General features: G+C 32.4%; 1 protein-coding gene and 2 non-coding genes across 8 annotated transcripts in view; all 3 read left to right on the top strand.

Annotated features, from left to right (window-relative positions):
- Window positions 1-259: 259 nt before the first annotated feature.
- LOC146994399 (U2 spliceosomal RNA) lies at window positions 260-452 on the top strand. Its single transcript, XR_015044226.1, has one exon. It is a non-coding gene; the product is annotated as a U2 spliceosomal RNA (small nuclear RNA).
- Window positions 453-2,349: 1,897 nt separating this feature from the next.
- On the top strand, window positions 2,350-2,542 carry LOC146994398 (U2 spliceosomal RNA). The gene has a single exon (XR_015044225.1). It is a non-coding gene; the product is annotated as a U2 spliceosomal RNA (small nuclear RNA).
- Window positions 2,543-9,539: 6,997 nt separating this feature from the next.
- LOC118202366 (uncharacterized) overlaps window positions 9,540-13,270 on the top strand; it is an 82,807-nt gene continuing 79,076 nt past the window's right edge. For all 6 annotated transcript variants that reach the window (XM_085827226.1, XM_085827224.1, XM_085827227.1 and 3 more), the window contains exon 1: window positions 9,540-9,677. In XM_085827226.1, coding sequence (XP_085683352.1) covers window positions 9,623-9,677 — 55 coding nt within the window. In that variant the 5' untranslated portion in view covers window positions 9,540-9,622. The remainder of the gene's footprint in view (window positions 9,678-13,270) is intronic.

Raw genomic sequence — 13,270 nt, 5'->3', positions numbered from 1 at the left:
GGGGACTGACGCCTCCAGAATGGGAACATTAGAAAGGACCGCAAAATGATCCACTTGACTAGACAGAAATTGGTCATCCTTGTACACCTCTTTTTTTGTAACACAGGAGGAGGATGAAATAACGACATATCATAAAAAACCCCCAAGCAGCACTCGCTAACCTGAGTCTTCTGCACCCCCTTCTCCCCCCTGCACGAATGCTCAGGACTTTCGAAATATGAAAAATTGAAAGTGAATTCATCACGCCAGAGAATTCTGCATCGCTTCTCGGCCTTTTGGCTAAGATCAAAGTGTAGTATCTGTTCTTATCAGCTTAATATCTGATACGACGTCGACATGACGTCAAGATATTAAACTAATTTTTGCAGATAGGCTTGTGGCTAGGAATTTATTCCGCCCTCGCCACGGGTTGGCCTGCTATGGCACTACTTGCAGGATACGGCCCACAATATATCCAAAAAGCAGAAACTTCACTCACCCACTGCATCCTCAGGAAAACGTCCTTTTAAAATGGCCCCTTCAAATTTCAGAAAACCGAAGGTCTGACAACATCATACCTTTGTACGAGTGTGCGGCGACCTGCCTTTTTTTTAACTCGGGCCCCTCGTTCTTTTCCTCGGAATGGGAACATTCTGGAGCCTCGGGTTTAACCCTCGTTCTTTTCAGTGTCAAGTTCTGGTTTCTGTAAATACGAAGTTTTATTCGTATTTACAGAAATCCCATAAAATCCACATTTCTTTCCCCGTACTGTTAACAACTTACTCATTCTGTCTGACTGATTGAAGGAAGATCGGCCTCGAAATATCACTCAAATTTCATTTGCAGTAACATTTTTGTCTCATTTCATGTAAGTTTGAGAGAATTCCTATTCACATTTGCCAGATCTTTCCCACTACAGCGCGCGTATACACATTGCTTCTTTCAACACACGAGCCTTTTTATTGTAAATAACTCTCAAAAGGGTGTAAAATGTTTGTAGGCACACTGCAGCAACAAAGATTTTTCTGTCTGTTTCCTAATGTTTTGTTTGTCTCTGTATGATTTCTAAACGCCAGCTAATTGTAATGGTCTACAATTATTGTTAAGGATTGTTGTATTTATGTTTTTATTCATTCATTCATTTATTTTGTTGGCACATTAATATTAACAAACGGGAAAATGCCAATAGATGGCTGCACTATGCAGGAAGCAGTTTATTCTGAGTTTTGAGATGGCTTGCCCGCCACTAGTGTGGAAGTGTAGAATACAAAGTAATCATTAATTGTAAATTAAAAAGTACTGTTTTATTGTACATATTACAAATGAATTTGTAAAGTGTTTTTTGTAATTTTTCTGTTTGTTTAATTGTTTTAAGTTCCTAATATTTCACTCTGTGTTTTCAAGTGCAACGTTTGAACTGAAGAGAGAGAGAGTATCTCTGAGTTGGAAACCATGTGCTGGACTGTGCATGTCGAGTTTGTGTCAATCAAACTCTGGCATTATGTAATGCAGTTTTGGCTGATAAATTTTACTGTCTCAATATTTGTTTAATCACAAAAAATAATTTCTTCCCAAGCATGGGCATTCGATAACTCCAGGAATATTTATTTATTTATTTTTGGTTTTGCTATTTTTATTGCCTTTGTAATTACATTTGTTTTATATTCACCTGCAGTGAAGAATGAGATTTTTCGGAGGAGGAAGCTACTCCAGAGAAATGAACACTTTCATGAATATTTCATTGTCCTCTTTTCCCATCTGAAAAAAAATTGAGAAAATACGAGAATATTATGTTGCATGGTGCATAAGCTTATAAAAGCTGGAGGAAAACACCGGAATTCAGTTGTTTACTTACTGCTGTTATTGACTGTAGCGATTTCGCGTTGAGATCGGATTAACTTTTTCTACTTTGAATTTTGTTCCGGCCAACGTTTCCGTAAAACGTCCAATATAACTACTGTAAGTTATTGCGATATTGTAGAAATATCTGTGAGGATATTTCAGCATTGTGGTTCATTTGCTGTAGTAAGAATAAAATTTGCAATTGAATCTTGAATGAAATGAACTTTTGACGTCCTTGGCTTTTTAAAACTAGCCCCGCCCAAGGAGGAGGGGACTGACGCCTCCAGAATGGGAACATTAGAAAGGACCGCAAAATGATCCACTTGACTAGACAGAAATTGGTCATCCTTGTACACCTCTTTTTTTGTAACACAGGAGGAGGATGAAATAACGACATATCATAAAAAACCCCCAAGCAGCACTCGCTAACCTGAGTCTTCTGCACCCCCTTCTCCCCCCTGCACGAATGCTCAGGACTTTCGAAATATGAAAAATTGAAAGTGAATTCATCACGCCAGAGAATTCTGCATCGCTTCTCGGCCTTTTGGCTAAGATCAAAGTGTAGTATCTGTTCTTATCAGCTTAATATCTGATACGACGTCGACATGACGTCAAGATATTAAACTAATTTTTGCAGATAGGCTTGTGGCTAGGAATTTATTCCGCCCTCGCCACGGGTTGGCCTGCTATGGCACTACTTGCAGGATACGGCCCACAATATATCCAAAAAGCAGAAACTTCACTCACCCACTGCATCCTCAGGAAAACGTCCTTTTAAAATGGCCCCTTCAAATTTCAGAAAACCGAAGGTCTGACAACATCATACCTTTGTACGAGTGTGCGGCGACCTGCCTTTTTTTTAACTCGGGCCCCTCGTTCTTTTCCTCGGAATGGGAACATTCTGGAGCCTCGGGTTTAACCCTCGTTCTTTTCAGTGTCAAGTTCTGGTTTCTGTAAATACGAAGTTTTATTCGTATTTACAGAAATCCCATAAAATCCACATTTCTTTCCCCGTACTGTTAACAACTTACTCATTCTGTCTGACTGATTGAAGGAAGATCGGCCTCGAAATATCACTCAAATTTCATTTGCAGTAACATTTTTGTCTCATTTCATGTAAGTTTGAGAGAATTCCTATTCACATTTGCCAGATCTTTCCCACTACAGCGCGCGTATACACATTGCTTCTTTCAACACACGAGCCTTTTTATTGTAAATAACTCTCAAAAGGGTGTAAAATGTTTGTAGGCACACTGCAGCAACAAAGATTTTTCTGTCTGTTTCCTAATGTTTTGTTTGTCTCTGTATGATTTCTAAACGCCAGCTAATTGTAATGGTCTACAATTATTGTTAAGGATTGTTGTATTTATGTTTTTATTCATTCATTCATTTATTTTGTTGGCACATTAATATTAACAAACGGGAAAATGCCAATAGATGGCTGCACTATGCAGGAAGCAGTTTATTCTGAGTTTTGAGATGGCTTGCCCGCCACTAGTGTGGAAGTGTAGAATACAAAGTAATCATTAATTGTAAATTAAAAAGTACTGTTTTATTGTACATATTACAAATGAATTTGTAAAGTGTTTTTTGTAATTTTTCTGTTTGTTTAATTGTTTTAAGTTCCTAATATTTCACTCTGTGTTTTCAAGTGCAACGTTTGAACTGAAGAGAGAGAGAGTATCTCTGAGTTGGAAACCATGTGCTGGACTGTGCATGTCGAGTTTGTGTCAATCAAACTCTGGCATTATGTAATGCAGTTTTGGCTGATAAATTTTACTGTCTCAATATTTGTTTAATCACAAAAAATAATTTCTTCCCAAGCATGGGCATTCGATAACTCCAGGAATATTTATTTATTTATTTTTGGTTTTGCTATTTTTATTGCCTTTGTAATTACATTTGTTTTATATTCACCTGCAGTGAAGAATGAGATTTTTCGGAGGAGGAAGCTACTCCAGAGAAATGAACACTTTCATGAATATTTCATTGTCCTCTTTTCCCATCTGAAAAAAAATTGAGAAAATACGAGAATATTATGTTGCATGGTGCATAAGCTTATAAAAGCTGGAGGAAAACACCGGAATTCAGTTGTTTACTTACTGCTGTTATTGACTGTAGCGATTTCGCGTTGAGATCGGATTAACTTTTTCTACTTTGAATTTTGTTCCGGCCAACGTTTCCGTAAAACGTCCAATATAACTACTGTAAGTTATTGCGATATTGTAGAAATATCTGTGAGGATATTTCAGCATTGTGGTTCATTTGCTGTAGTAAGAATAAAATTTGCAATTGAATCTTGAATGAAATGAACTTTTGACGTCCTTGGCTTTTTAAAACTAGCCCCGCCCAAGGAGGAGGGGACTGACGCCTCCAGAATGGGAACATTAGAAAGGACCGCAAAATGATCCACTTGACTAGACAGAAATTGGTCATCCTTGTACACCTCTTTTTTTGTAACACAGGAGGAGGATGAAATAACGACATATCATAAAAAACCCCCAAGCCCCCAAGTCCCAAGTCCGTTCAGATTCGAACGTGGTTATGTGTACACTCGATGACTTCGGGCCGTATTCGTTTTAATGCCCATCAGTTTGTGTTGCCTTTGGTTTTTCTTAAATAACGTGTCTTCAATTACATACGCTTTTATTAACTTTTTCGTGTTTACCATTTTTTTGAGGGGTTCTTAGCATTTTTTGTCACTGTTTCGCGTGGTTCCAATATGAGTTTTATTTTTCATTGTACATCATTTTATTTTCTAAATTTAACAATGCTTTGTAAAAATAAAAGTGTGAATAAATCATTCTATTATGTATACAATAAAGCAATAACAGGCACGCACTTTAGTAATAATATTTGATTTCATTTCTCAGAATTGAATTCACATTGTGAGGAATATGGAACATATATTTTATATTTACACTTTATGTTAACAAATCACAATTACTGGTCAATTTTGGGCTATAACGTTATAAGCCATGTGTTTGTAACTTTTTTTCAAACTTAGTTTCAGATGATATTTTAAAATATGAAACCGGTTATTTATCAAACTATCCACACTCAATTTCATCTGCTAGCTATTTTCACATATCGAGCTCAGTATTTATTTTACTTTTGGTCGGTATAATATCTGTAACTGTTAGCATAATATCTCAAATGAAAGGGTTGTTATTTATATGGTTTAATGCATCCCAATCATTAAACATTGTTTAAATTTAATAATCTTTTTAATATAACAAATAAAAATTAATTTTTATAAATATAACAAGTTTTTTTTATTTAACTAAATAGAAACTATTTTCTAGCAGCATAGCTGAAGAAATTGGGCTGCTACCGCCTATACCCACAGATCCAAATTACAAAGCCAACAAAATATTCAATTATGAATTATGTCAGACTCTCAATGGTTCGTCAGGAACACCGTCATAAGAAAAATTTGCAAGATTAACACCATCAACGAAGAAATTCTCAAATTATCTAAACATCTCCTATCTATATCCAAATGTGACCAGCACAGTGTTATTAGATATCTAGGAAATTACGATCACCGCATTAACAAGCCCTTCAAACGTCCTAGGAAAATTTTTGGCATTTGTATATATTTAATCAAGAAATTTCGTTAATTATTCTGTTATGTATCCCAGATGATCAAGTTTAATTAGAACTCGTAACGTGTTGTAAATAATCTTTGCTAACTCTTTTTAGTTCAAATTGCTAATATTGCTAAAATTTTGGTATTTTTCCATGAACTTGGAACATTTATCTCATGAAAAATACGAAAACTTCATTACTCGGACAATTTTTAATGATATTGGAAGTCATTATTCTTCACTTGACTACTCTGCATGTTCAATCAAACACTAGGTGTTGTATTTAATCTGGCTAAGTTTCGCCGTCATCTATTGCTTCGCCAAGGAAGACGTACAAATTGTACTGTTTTAGATTTTCACTAAGACTGCCCTGTAGACTGCCTAATTTTTCGAGTAAAGGCCGATAGGCCGAATACTTCAGAGTACCGTAATTCACCGTAATAGATGTAAAAATTGTTTAGAGCAGGAGGCGTGGTCAATGGAAATGTAATGCAAGCTAAGGGGAAACTCAGAGTGGAAATCATTCCTGTTTTGTGGCAATATCTATCCGTCAGTTTCAGTCATAATAGTTGAAGAGAGTGTATGTAAAGGTTTACGTCACATTTTACTGCCGTTTGCTTGCAGGGATGCGACTCTATTTCAAATTGGCTAAAAAATTGGGATTGTTCACGTCAGTTTAAAATATTTAAACTCCACCTCCAATGTCATCTAAGTAAACTTATTTGGTAAAGAACCATTTTGGGTGTTAAACATGGATTCATTTAGAAGTCAAACAAAAATCAGCCCTGTATTTGCAAATTTTTACAGGCCTAGTTTCGATGTGCTTTGAATTCTCCGAGATCTGATATGGTTTGTATTGTAAAGGAGAAAGTTGCGAGGGCAGGTTAAATTGTGAGCATTTCCACGAATTTGGAACTTCGGTTTTCATGAATGGAAATGGATAAGATGCAGATTTTTCCGGTTAATGAAGATTTTTTTCAGACCGATTCAGGCAAATTCAGACTATTATTATTATTATTATTATTATTATTATTATTTTCAGACAATGAAGATTTTTTCAGTAAAGGTTATTTCCACGAATTTGGAACTTCAGTTTTCATGAACGAACGTGGATAAAATGAAGATTTTCTTTTACACACCACCGTGAGAGAAAAGAGCTGAAATTACTTCAACTGTTTTTTTTTTCTGTTTGTAATTTCTCCTTTTTTCTCGGTAAGATGTTTTACTAGTTTTACCTTGAAGTTCCAAAGATTCCGATGGATGGCGCAACATGATGGACTCTTCTGCTGGATCAAGGCCAACTTATACTGAGTATGAGTTGGCCTTGATCTAACTCAACTTGCAGTTACCTACACTTACCAAGAAGCCTTGCAGAATAAATTAAATAAGTTAGTCTTGATGCGATAAACTCCGAAGTCCCTCCTCAACCTGTCACGTCCTGCTGTCACCTCCCTCTTTCCATCTCCGACTCCGCCCACTTACCCGTCCGGACTTTTCAACGTCATCTGGCCATTACAGGATAAATATCCTGGAGCATTATACACGTTGCATTATAAATGTGATATTTCGGCATAACACATAATGAATGAATGAATGATTCGTTAATATCGCACTAAACATTATTCATTATTTCGTGAATGAAATAAATAGTGACAAAAATTGGAAAAGTTAAAAATTTTATAAATATTTTTATTTCATTCTGGCAAATGACTTTCTACCGATAGAAAACATTGAAAAGCCAATGGCATGATTAGAATTAAAATAGATTGGTTACGTATTATTATCATTTGCGACAAGTTTTAAATCCAGCTAGAACAAGATCTTAAAAGAAATAAATTAAAATTGAAAGAAATAAAAGGAATTTCAATTATCAGAGGGGAGACGCATTTTTCTAATTATAATCACTATGATTTGCTCTAAGTTTATGAACGAAATGTATGCGAATGAACGAAATGTTCATAATGTTGGCCGCTCAAAGTATAAACAATGGTAATTAATTTTCCTTTGCTTGATTTGTACTACTTGAATGAAAGGATCACGACAAGGAAGCACTTAAAAATGTATCATGCCTAGTTAAATTTCGTACGAACTGTAGGAAATCTCAAACTATACGTCAGATTGTGAACCATGGTCAAAAGTTAGTTGGAGTACTTGTGAAACCTCTGAAACACCTATCTATTTTATGTTCATTAAATAATCCAGTACAAATTGATTAGTTGATACATTAGTACGCTAATATCAGCTAATTTCATGCTTTTTCTTGCCCTATATAAACCCTTTATATAAATATAATATTAAATTCGAATCATTATTCATAATGTAAGTAAATGAATATGAATAATACATTTTTAAATTAAATTTAAAACTAACTGATACTGAACTAATTGTTGAACGGATTCATATGATCTGATTAAAGATTTGGATAAAATTAATTATGTTGGTTTATTTTTTTTAATTTTTCCCCTTTTAAAAATATAGGCTTAGTAATCTAGTAATCTTATCAAAATTTTAGCAATGGCAATTTTTGAAAACTAAACTGGCATATCAGTATGATAGGCAATAAATAATAAGTAAAATTAAATAAGTAAGAGCGATAAACAATAAGCAAAGTTTTCCCTTTTAATATGTGTTGCTATTAACAATGAGAAACCAAATGCTTCGAATTATATTGTCAAATCGTTAATCAAATCGCATCTCCCAAACATGCGTTTTTGAATGCGTAAAAGATGTCACGTGGTTCGGGGTCAGAAATCGATGAATATGTAATTTCATTTTGATGAGCGGGAATAAAAGAAGGAATTGTGTGCCAAATCAGGCCTGGGCAATTCCATGTTTTGTCGTAAAAAAATTGCTTTATGTGAGCCGATGCGTGAGAGCTCGCATTTTCATCATGAAGAATGATTCGCCAATTCAATTTTCTCCAATTATCTAAACAACCTTTTTACTTCGATGTCCTTCAATGCTTCGATTTTGAACAACTTTTGTGGGATTTGGATTTTCTTGGAAGACCCACACAGCTGATTACTGTTCGTTTAAAAGACACATACTATTTTATTTAGGCACCTTAAACTTATTTTTCCAACATCGGGCCAGTCGACACTATTGTCAGATTATACGTGATCAAATGCGAACAAATCTTTTTTATGGGCAAATGTTTACGTAATTTCTTATTGATATTAATGATCTACCCCTCAGCCTCTAATCTTACTCTATTCTACCCCTCATTATCAGTTCACACACCACAACATCAATATTTTCTGTTCACGCACCACAACACCAATATATATATATTTATTCACAATAAATGATTTTGGATGACCTTAACGGAATTCGACCATGACCTAGGCATCGAAGGACTCTTTTCTTAATAATCAACTTCGAAAGTAAGAAAACATAAACGAGTTAGTAAAAATGTTCACGAGTTAGTTCCATTTTTTACATGAGATAAAATTTTCAGTTTAATGTTAACTACACAGATCACGCTAAAATGAATAAATGTTCTGAAGAAGTTATGGTTAATAGGAAAATAGGAACAAATACTGTTGCCAAGGCTATAAATATGAATAGGAATCTTCGTAAATAAATAATCTCAAGATGTGAGATCACTTCACTTTAAAATGTATAACAAATTAAAAGCTGTGTAATTTGCATATATGCATAAAAGCAAGAACTCTGTACACATATACACATAATTTCTAAGTTATCTTATTAACTGTTATTGATGTTACAAAGCTAACTTCTGTCATATTTATGTGCTATTGCAAACTAACAAAAATTTTAATTAGTATATATAATATAACACAACCGCCATTATTAAAGTTTTAAGCTATTTTATTCCAGTTTTAAGCTATTTTATGCTATGTGATTCAGAAAAAGTTGTTTTGCGCACAGAAAATTAAACAAACTGTTCATTCTTATTCCTGATTCTTATACGAAAGTGATTATCATGAATAGAGGTTATATGAATACCATATGTTGTCAACATGTTGACTTTAAACATTTGTTAATAATGATAGCGAAGCTTTTCCACATTAATTTGTTCATAAATAATGTAATTTTTATTTGTGTTTTATATCAGTCAGATTACGAAGAAACAAATTATCTTTCATTGTTAAGGGTTATTATCTTCTTTTATGCACGGATGACTTATTCTCAGACAAAGCTTCATTCTTCTAAACTAATTGATAGATTTGTTTCACAGAATTTTAAACATGAAGTACTTCGTATCAATTACACTTCTGTTAATTTCAGCAAAATCAACAGCAGGTAAGTATCTCAGATATCGGTATAATTTTTTTATAATTCGTTGAGTCATATTTTAGTTATTTAAAAACATTCCTGCATTTATTGTGCAATTCAACAAAGTTACATCCATTTCAGGAAGCAGTTTTAAATATATCAATTAAATTACATTCATTTTAGCAAGCGGTTAAATATATATAATTACATTTGAGCATATTATATTAGCGTATATATGTTTTAAATATATTAATTAACGATATTTAATTAGCAGTTCAACATAATATTCATTATTTTATGGAAAGAGGGCTAGCAATTTAGCAAGAATGTTTGTTGTCTTCAAAGAATTTATTATATTAAGCTCCTTATTCTTTACGACATCGGACGAACTCTCTGCTATTTTAAGCTTCTTTGCATCATTTTAAATTTATCACTGAAAGATTATTATATAAAGTATGTAAAATTTTTTTTAAAAACTTCACATATGTGTTGGTTGATATCCATTTCTCAAGATGTTCCCATTTCAAAAAACGTGAGAACTTTAATATTTTGCATATGATTAAAAACATGAAAATATGATTAAAAAGAAATAAAGGATTAGTTTAATCATAAAAAAATTATTTAATTTTTTTTAATAAGAGCAGTCAGTACACTTCTTAATAATTTAAAGTTTTATTTTTTTTAATAATGTAACTAGCTGGTATAACTTGAAATACCTTCAATGTACTCATAAATTTTATGAATATTTTCCGCATTGAATGCGTTTATTGGTATTATTTTTGTGTGTAAAACAACAAAAAAATTAAAGAAAAGCGTAGCTCATTTAACTTCTATATACATGTATCTAATCTTCTTTTTTGTTTTCCATGAGACCCAGTATATGTAATAAATTATTTATTAACTTTTTATTATACTTTGGATTTCACACAAGTTCAAAGGTTAAAAACAATAACATAAATCCTGAAGAGAGGTCATTCTTTCGCACAACCATATTGTTCGAAAACAGAGCTTCCCATTGGGTCATGCCTGGTGCAGTCCGGTTTGATTTAGCAAAAAAAATATGTTGTTTAGATGAAGTGTGGTCCAGATGCTCAGTCTAAACTTAATTGCATACAGTATGCGATAGTTTTATGTGGTGCAAAAGTTGAGAAAGAATTACTTTCGTTATTAAGTTTGCAATAACAGAAACAGAAAAATTTTTAAACAGAAAAATTTTAAACATGATGTTACATTTGTAAAAGTGTATATTAGGGGAATAAAAGTTTAGATCACTATGTTAGATAAACTGGCAATTGTTATGATAAGATAAATTTTAAGTGATAATATGCAAGAGTTTATTTTTAGGCTTTTGTATTCACATATAACGGAATTACGCAGACCCAAATAAAATCAGGGAAAAAAAAAAAAAAAAAGTTTCCCTTTGCATTGCAGGTAAATAATTTAACAATAAGTATCTTATATTTAATTCTAATCATAATTGTCTGTTCCCTTTATATTTAGGTTTGAAGTTCTTGCATTTTCTTCAGATAAAATTGGTATCTTTTAAAACAAGCTCCTTGTATTACTTCTATTATCATTTTTAATTTAGGTTTACAAAACAAATTTGATTATAATTTTTTGTTAATTTTTTTGTCATTAACCGTTCTTTAATAACTTCTGGCTGGTTTTTATGTTGTTTTATTTAGCAGGCGATTCTTTCAGCGCATTCAGAATGAGGTAAAACAGTTAGACTGCTGTTATATATGTAACTGTAACTGTATCTATTATTATCTTTAACCATAACTGTAATATAGTATAGTAGATGAGTAATGTAGAATAAACGATGTTTGTGTACATCTTGTAATCATCACTGAGCACGTACCCAACACATATAAAATACAACACATGGCGCAGCCCGTCGTTGATTAAAAAAGAAAGTCTTTTTTGAAGAACCATGCAGCTTCGGTTAAGATGTTCTAAACAAAAACATCATGGGAAGTTGCTTACTGTGAAATCGAAACTTATATTGTTGTATGTTTTTATTGGAAGTGACTAAAAATACGTATATATAAACTATTTAAAGTCCTAAATTAAATATGGATGGATTAAAGCCACCAAGTAATCTAAGTTTCGAAGGAAATTTAAGCGAAAATTGGAAGAAATGGAAACAAAAATTCCAAATTTATATGCTAGCGTCTGGTGGTATTACTAAATCACCTGAAATTAAAGTAGCTATTTTATTGCATATAATTGGTGAAGAAGCACTTGAAAAATTTAATACTTTTAATTTAAGTGAAGAAGATAAGAAGGATGTTGACAAAGTAATTGAAGCTTTCGAAAATTTTTGCATACCGAAAGCAAACGAAAGTGTTGATAGACATATATTTTTCTGTCGAACACAACATGTAGGTGAATCGTTTGATGATTTCTTAACCGATTTAAAGAAATTAAGTAGCAACTGTGGATTTGCAGAATTAAAAGATAGTTTAATAAGGGATAGAATAGTAAGTGGAATTCTAAATAAAAATCTCAAAGATAGATTATTAAGGGAAGATCAGTTAACATTGGAGAAATGTATTAAAATGTGTAAAGCTTCTGAATTAGCAGAACTTCAGCTGAAAACTTTAACTGAAGAAAATAAAATAGAAGCTATCAAACGTAATAAATTTCGATCTTCAGAGGAAAAAAGTCAGCCTTGTAAGAAAGACTTTCATGTAAAACAAAAGCAACAAAGTACTAAATCTTCTTCAAACTATCATGGAAATAAGTACAATAATCCAAAACCATGTAGAAAATGTGGAACTTTTCATAAGTTATACAACTGTCCTGCTTATAATAAGATTTGCTTGTACTGTAAAAAGAAAAATCACTTTTCTAAAATGTGCACTTTTAAAAATGTTAATGTTGTACAGAATAATTTAGAGCATGAGTTACATAATAATGGTAATGAATATATTTTAGGGTCAGTAGAAGATATAAATCCATTTTCTAAAAATAAAACCGAATGGTTTGAAAAACTAAAAGTAAACATATCTAAATATTTATTTGTTTATTATCACTGAGCACGTACCCAACACATATAAAATACAACACAACTGCCTCATAAAGTTAGATAAAATCTCATTTTTAGAATTATTAAAGGCCATCTCTTACATTACAATCAGGGATGACTTTAAAAGTCAGATCGAAATCTTTACTTAAACGAAATTATCTACATTCAATACATAGATCAGTGGTCTCAAACTGGATGAAATAATGAGCAAGACTGCTTTTGTTTTGTTTAATAACTTGCTCTTACAGATGCGGTTCTCTGTTTTCAAATGCAAAATGTTCTCGATTCTCAAATGTAAAGTTATTATTGTCAATTGTAACTCTGCATTTGTCAATTAAAAAATATACTTGCTTGAAATTTGAGTAATTATTGTAATGTATTCTATTATTATTGTGAATCTATTAGCGTAAGCATTATAATAAATTATTATTCTAAATCAATAAATTGTCAAGATGTAGTACACCCGTTTCTATTTTGGAATTTGAAGTAAATTTAAATAAGACGCACTTCAACTTAATTTATTATTAATCTCCATATCTCTATTAAGAAATATTTGTTGGAAAGATATCTAACGTAAACATAGCGATAA

Source organism: Stegodyphus dumicola, chromosome 11, assembly GCF_044657685.1.
Source record: "Stegodyphus dumicola isolate Sdum_Otavi_A_Nest chromosome 11, ASM4465768v1".
NCBI lineage: Eukaryota > Metazoa > Arthropoda > Arachnida > Araneae > Eresidae > Stegodyphus > Stegodyphus dumicola.
This window is presented reverse-complemented; position numbering and strand designations above follow the sequence as displayed.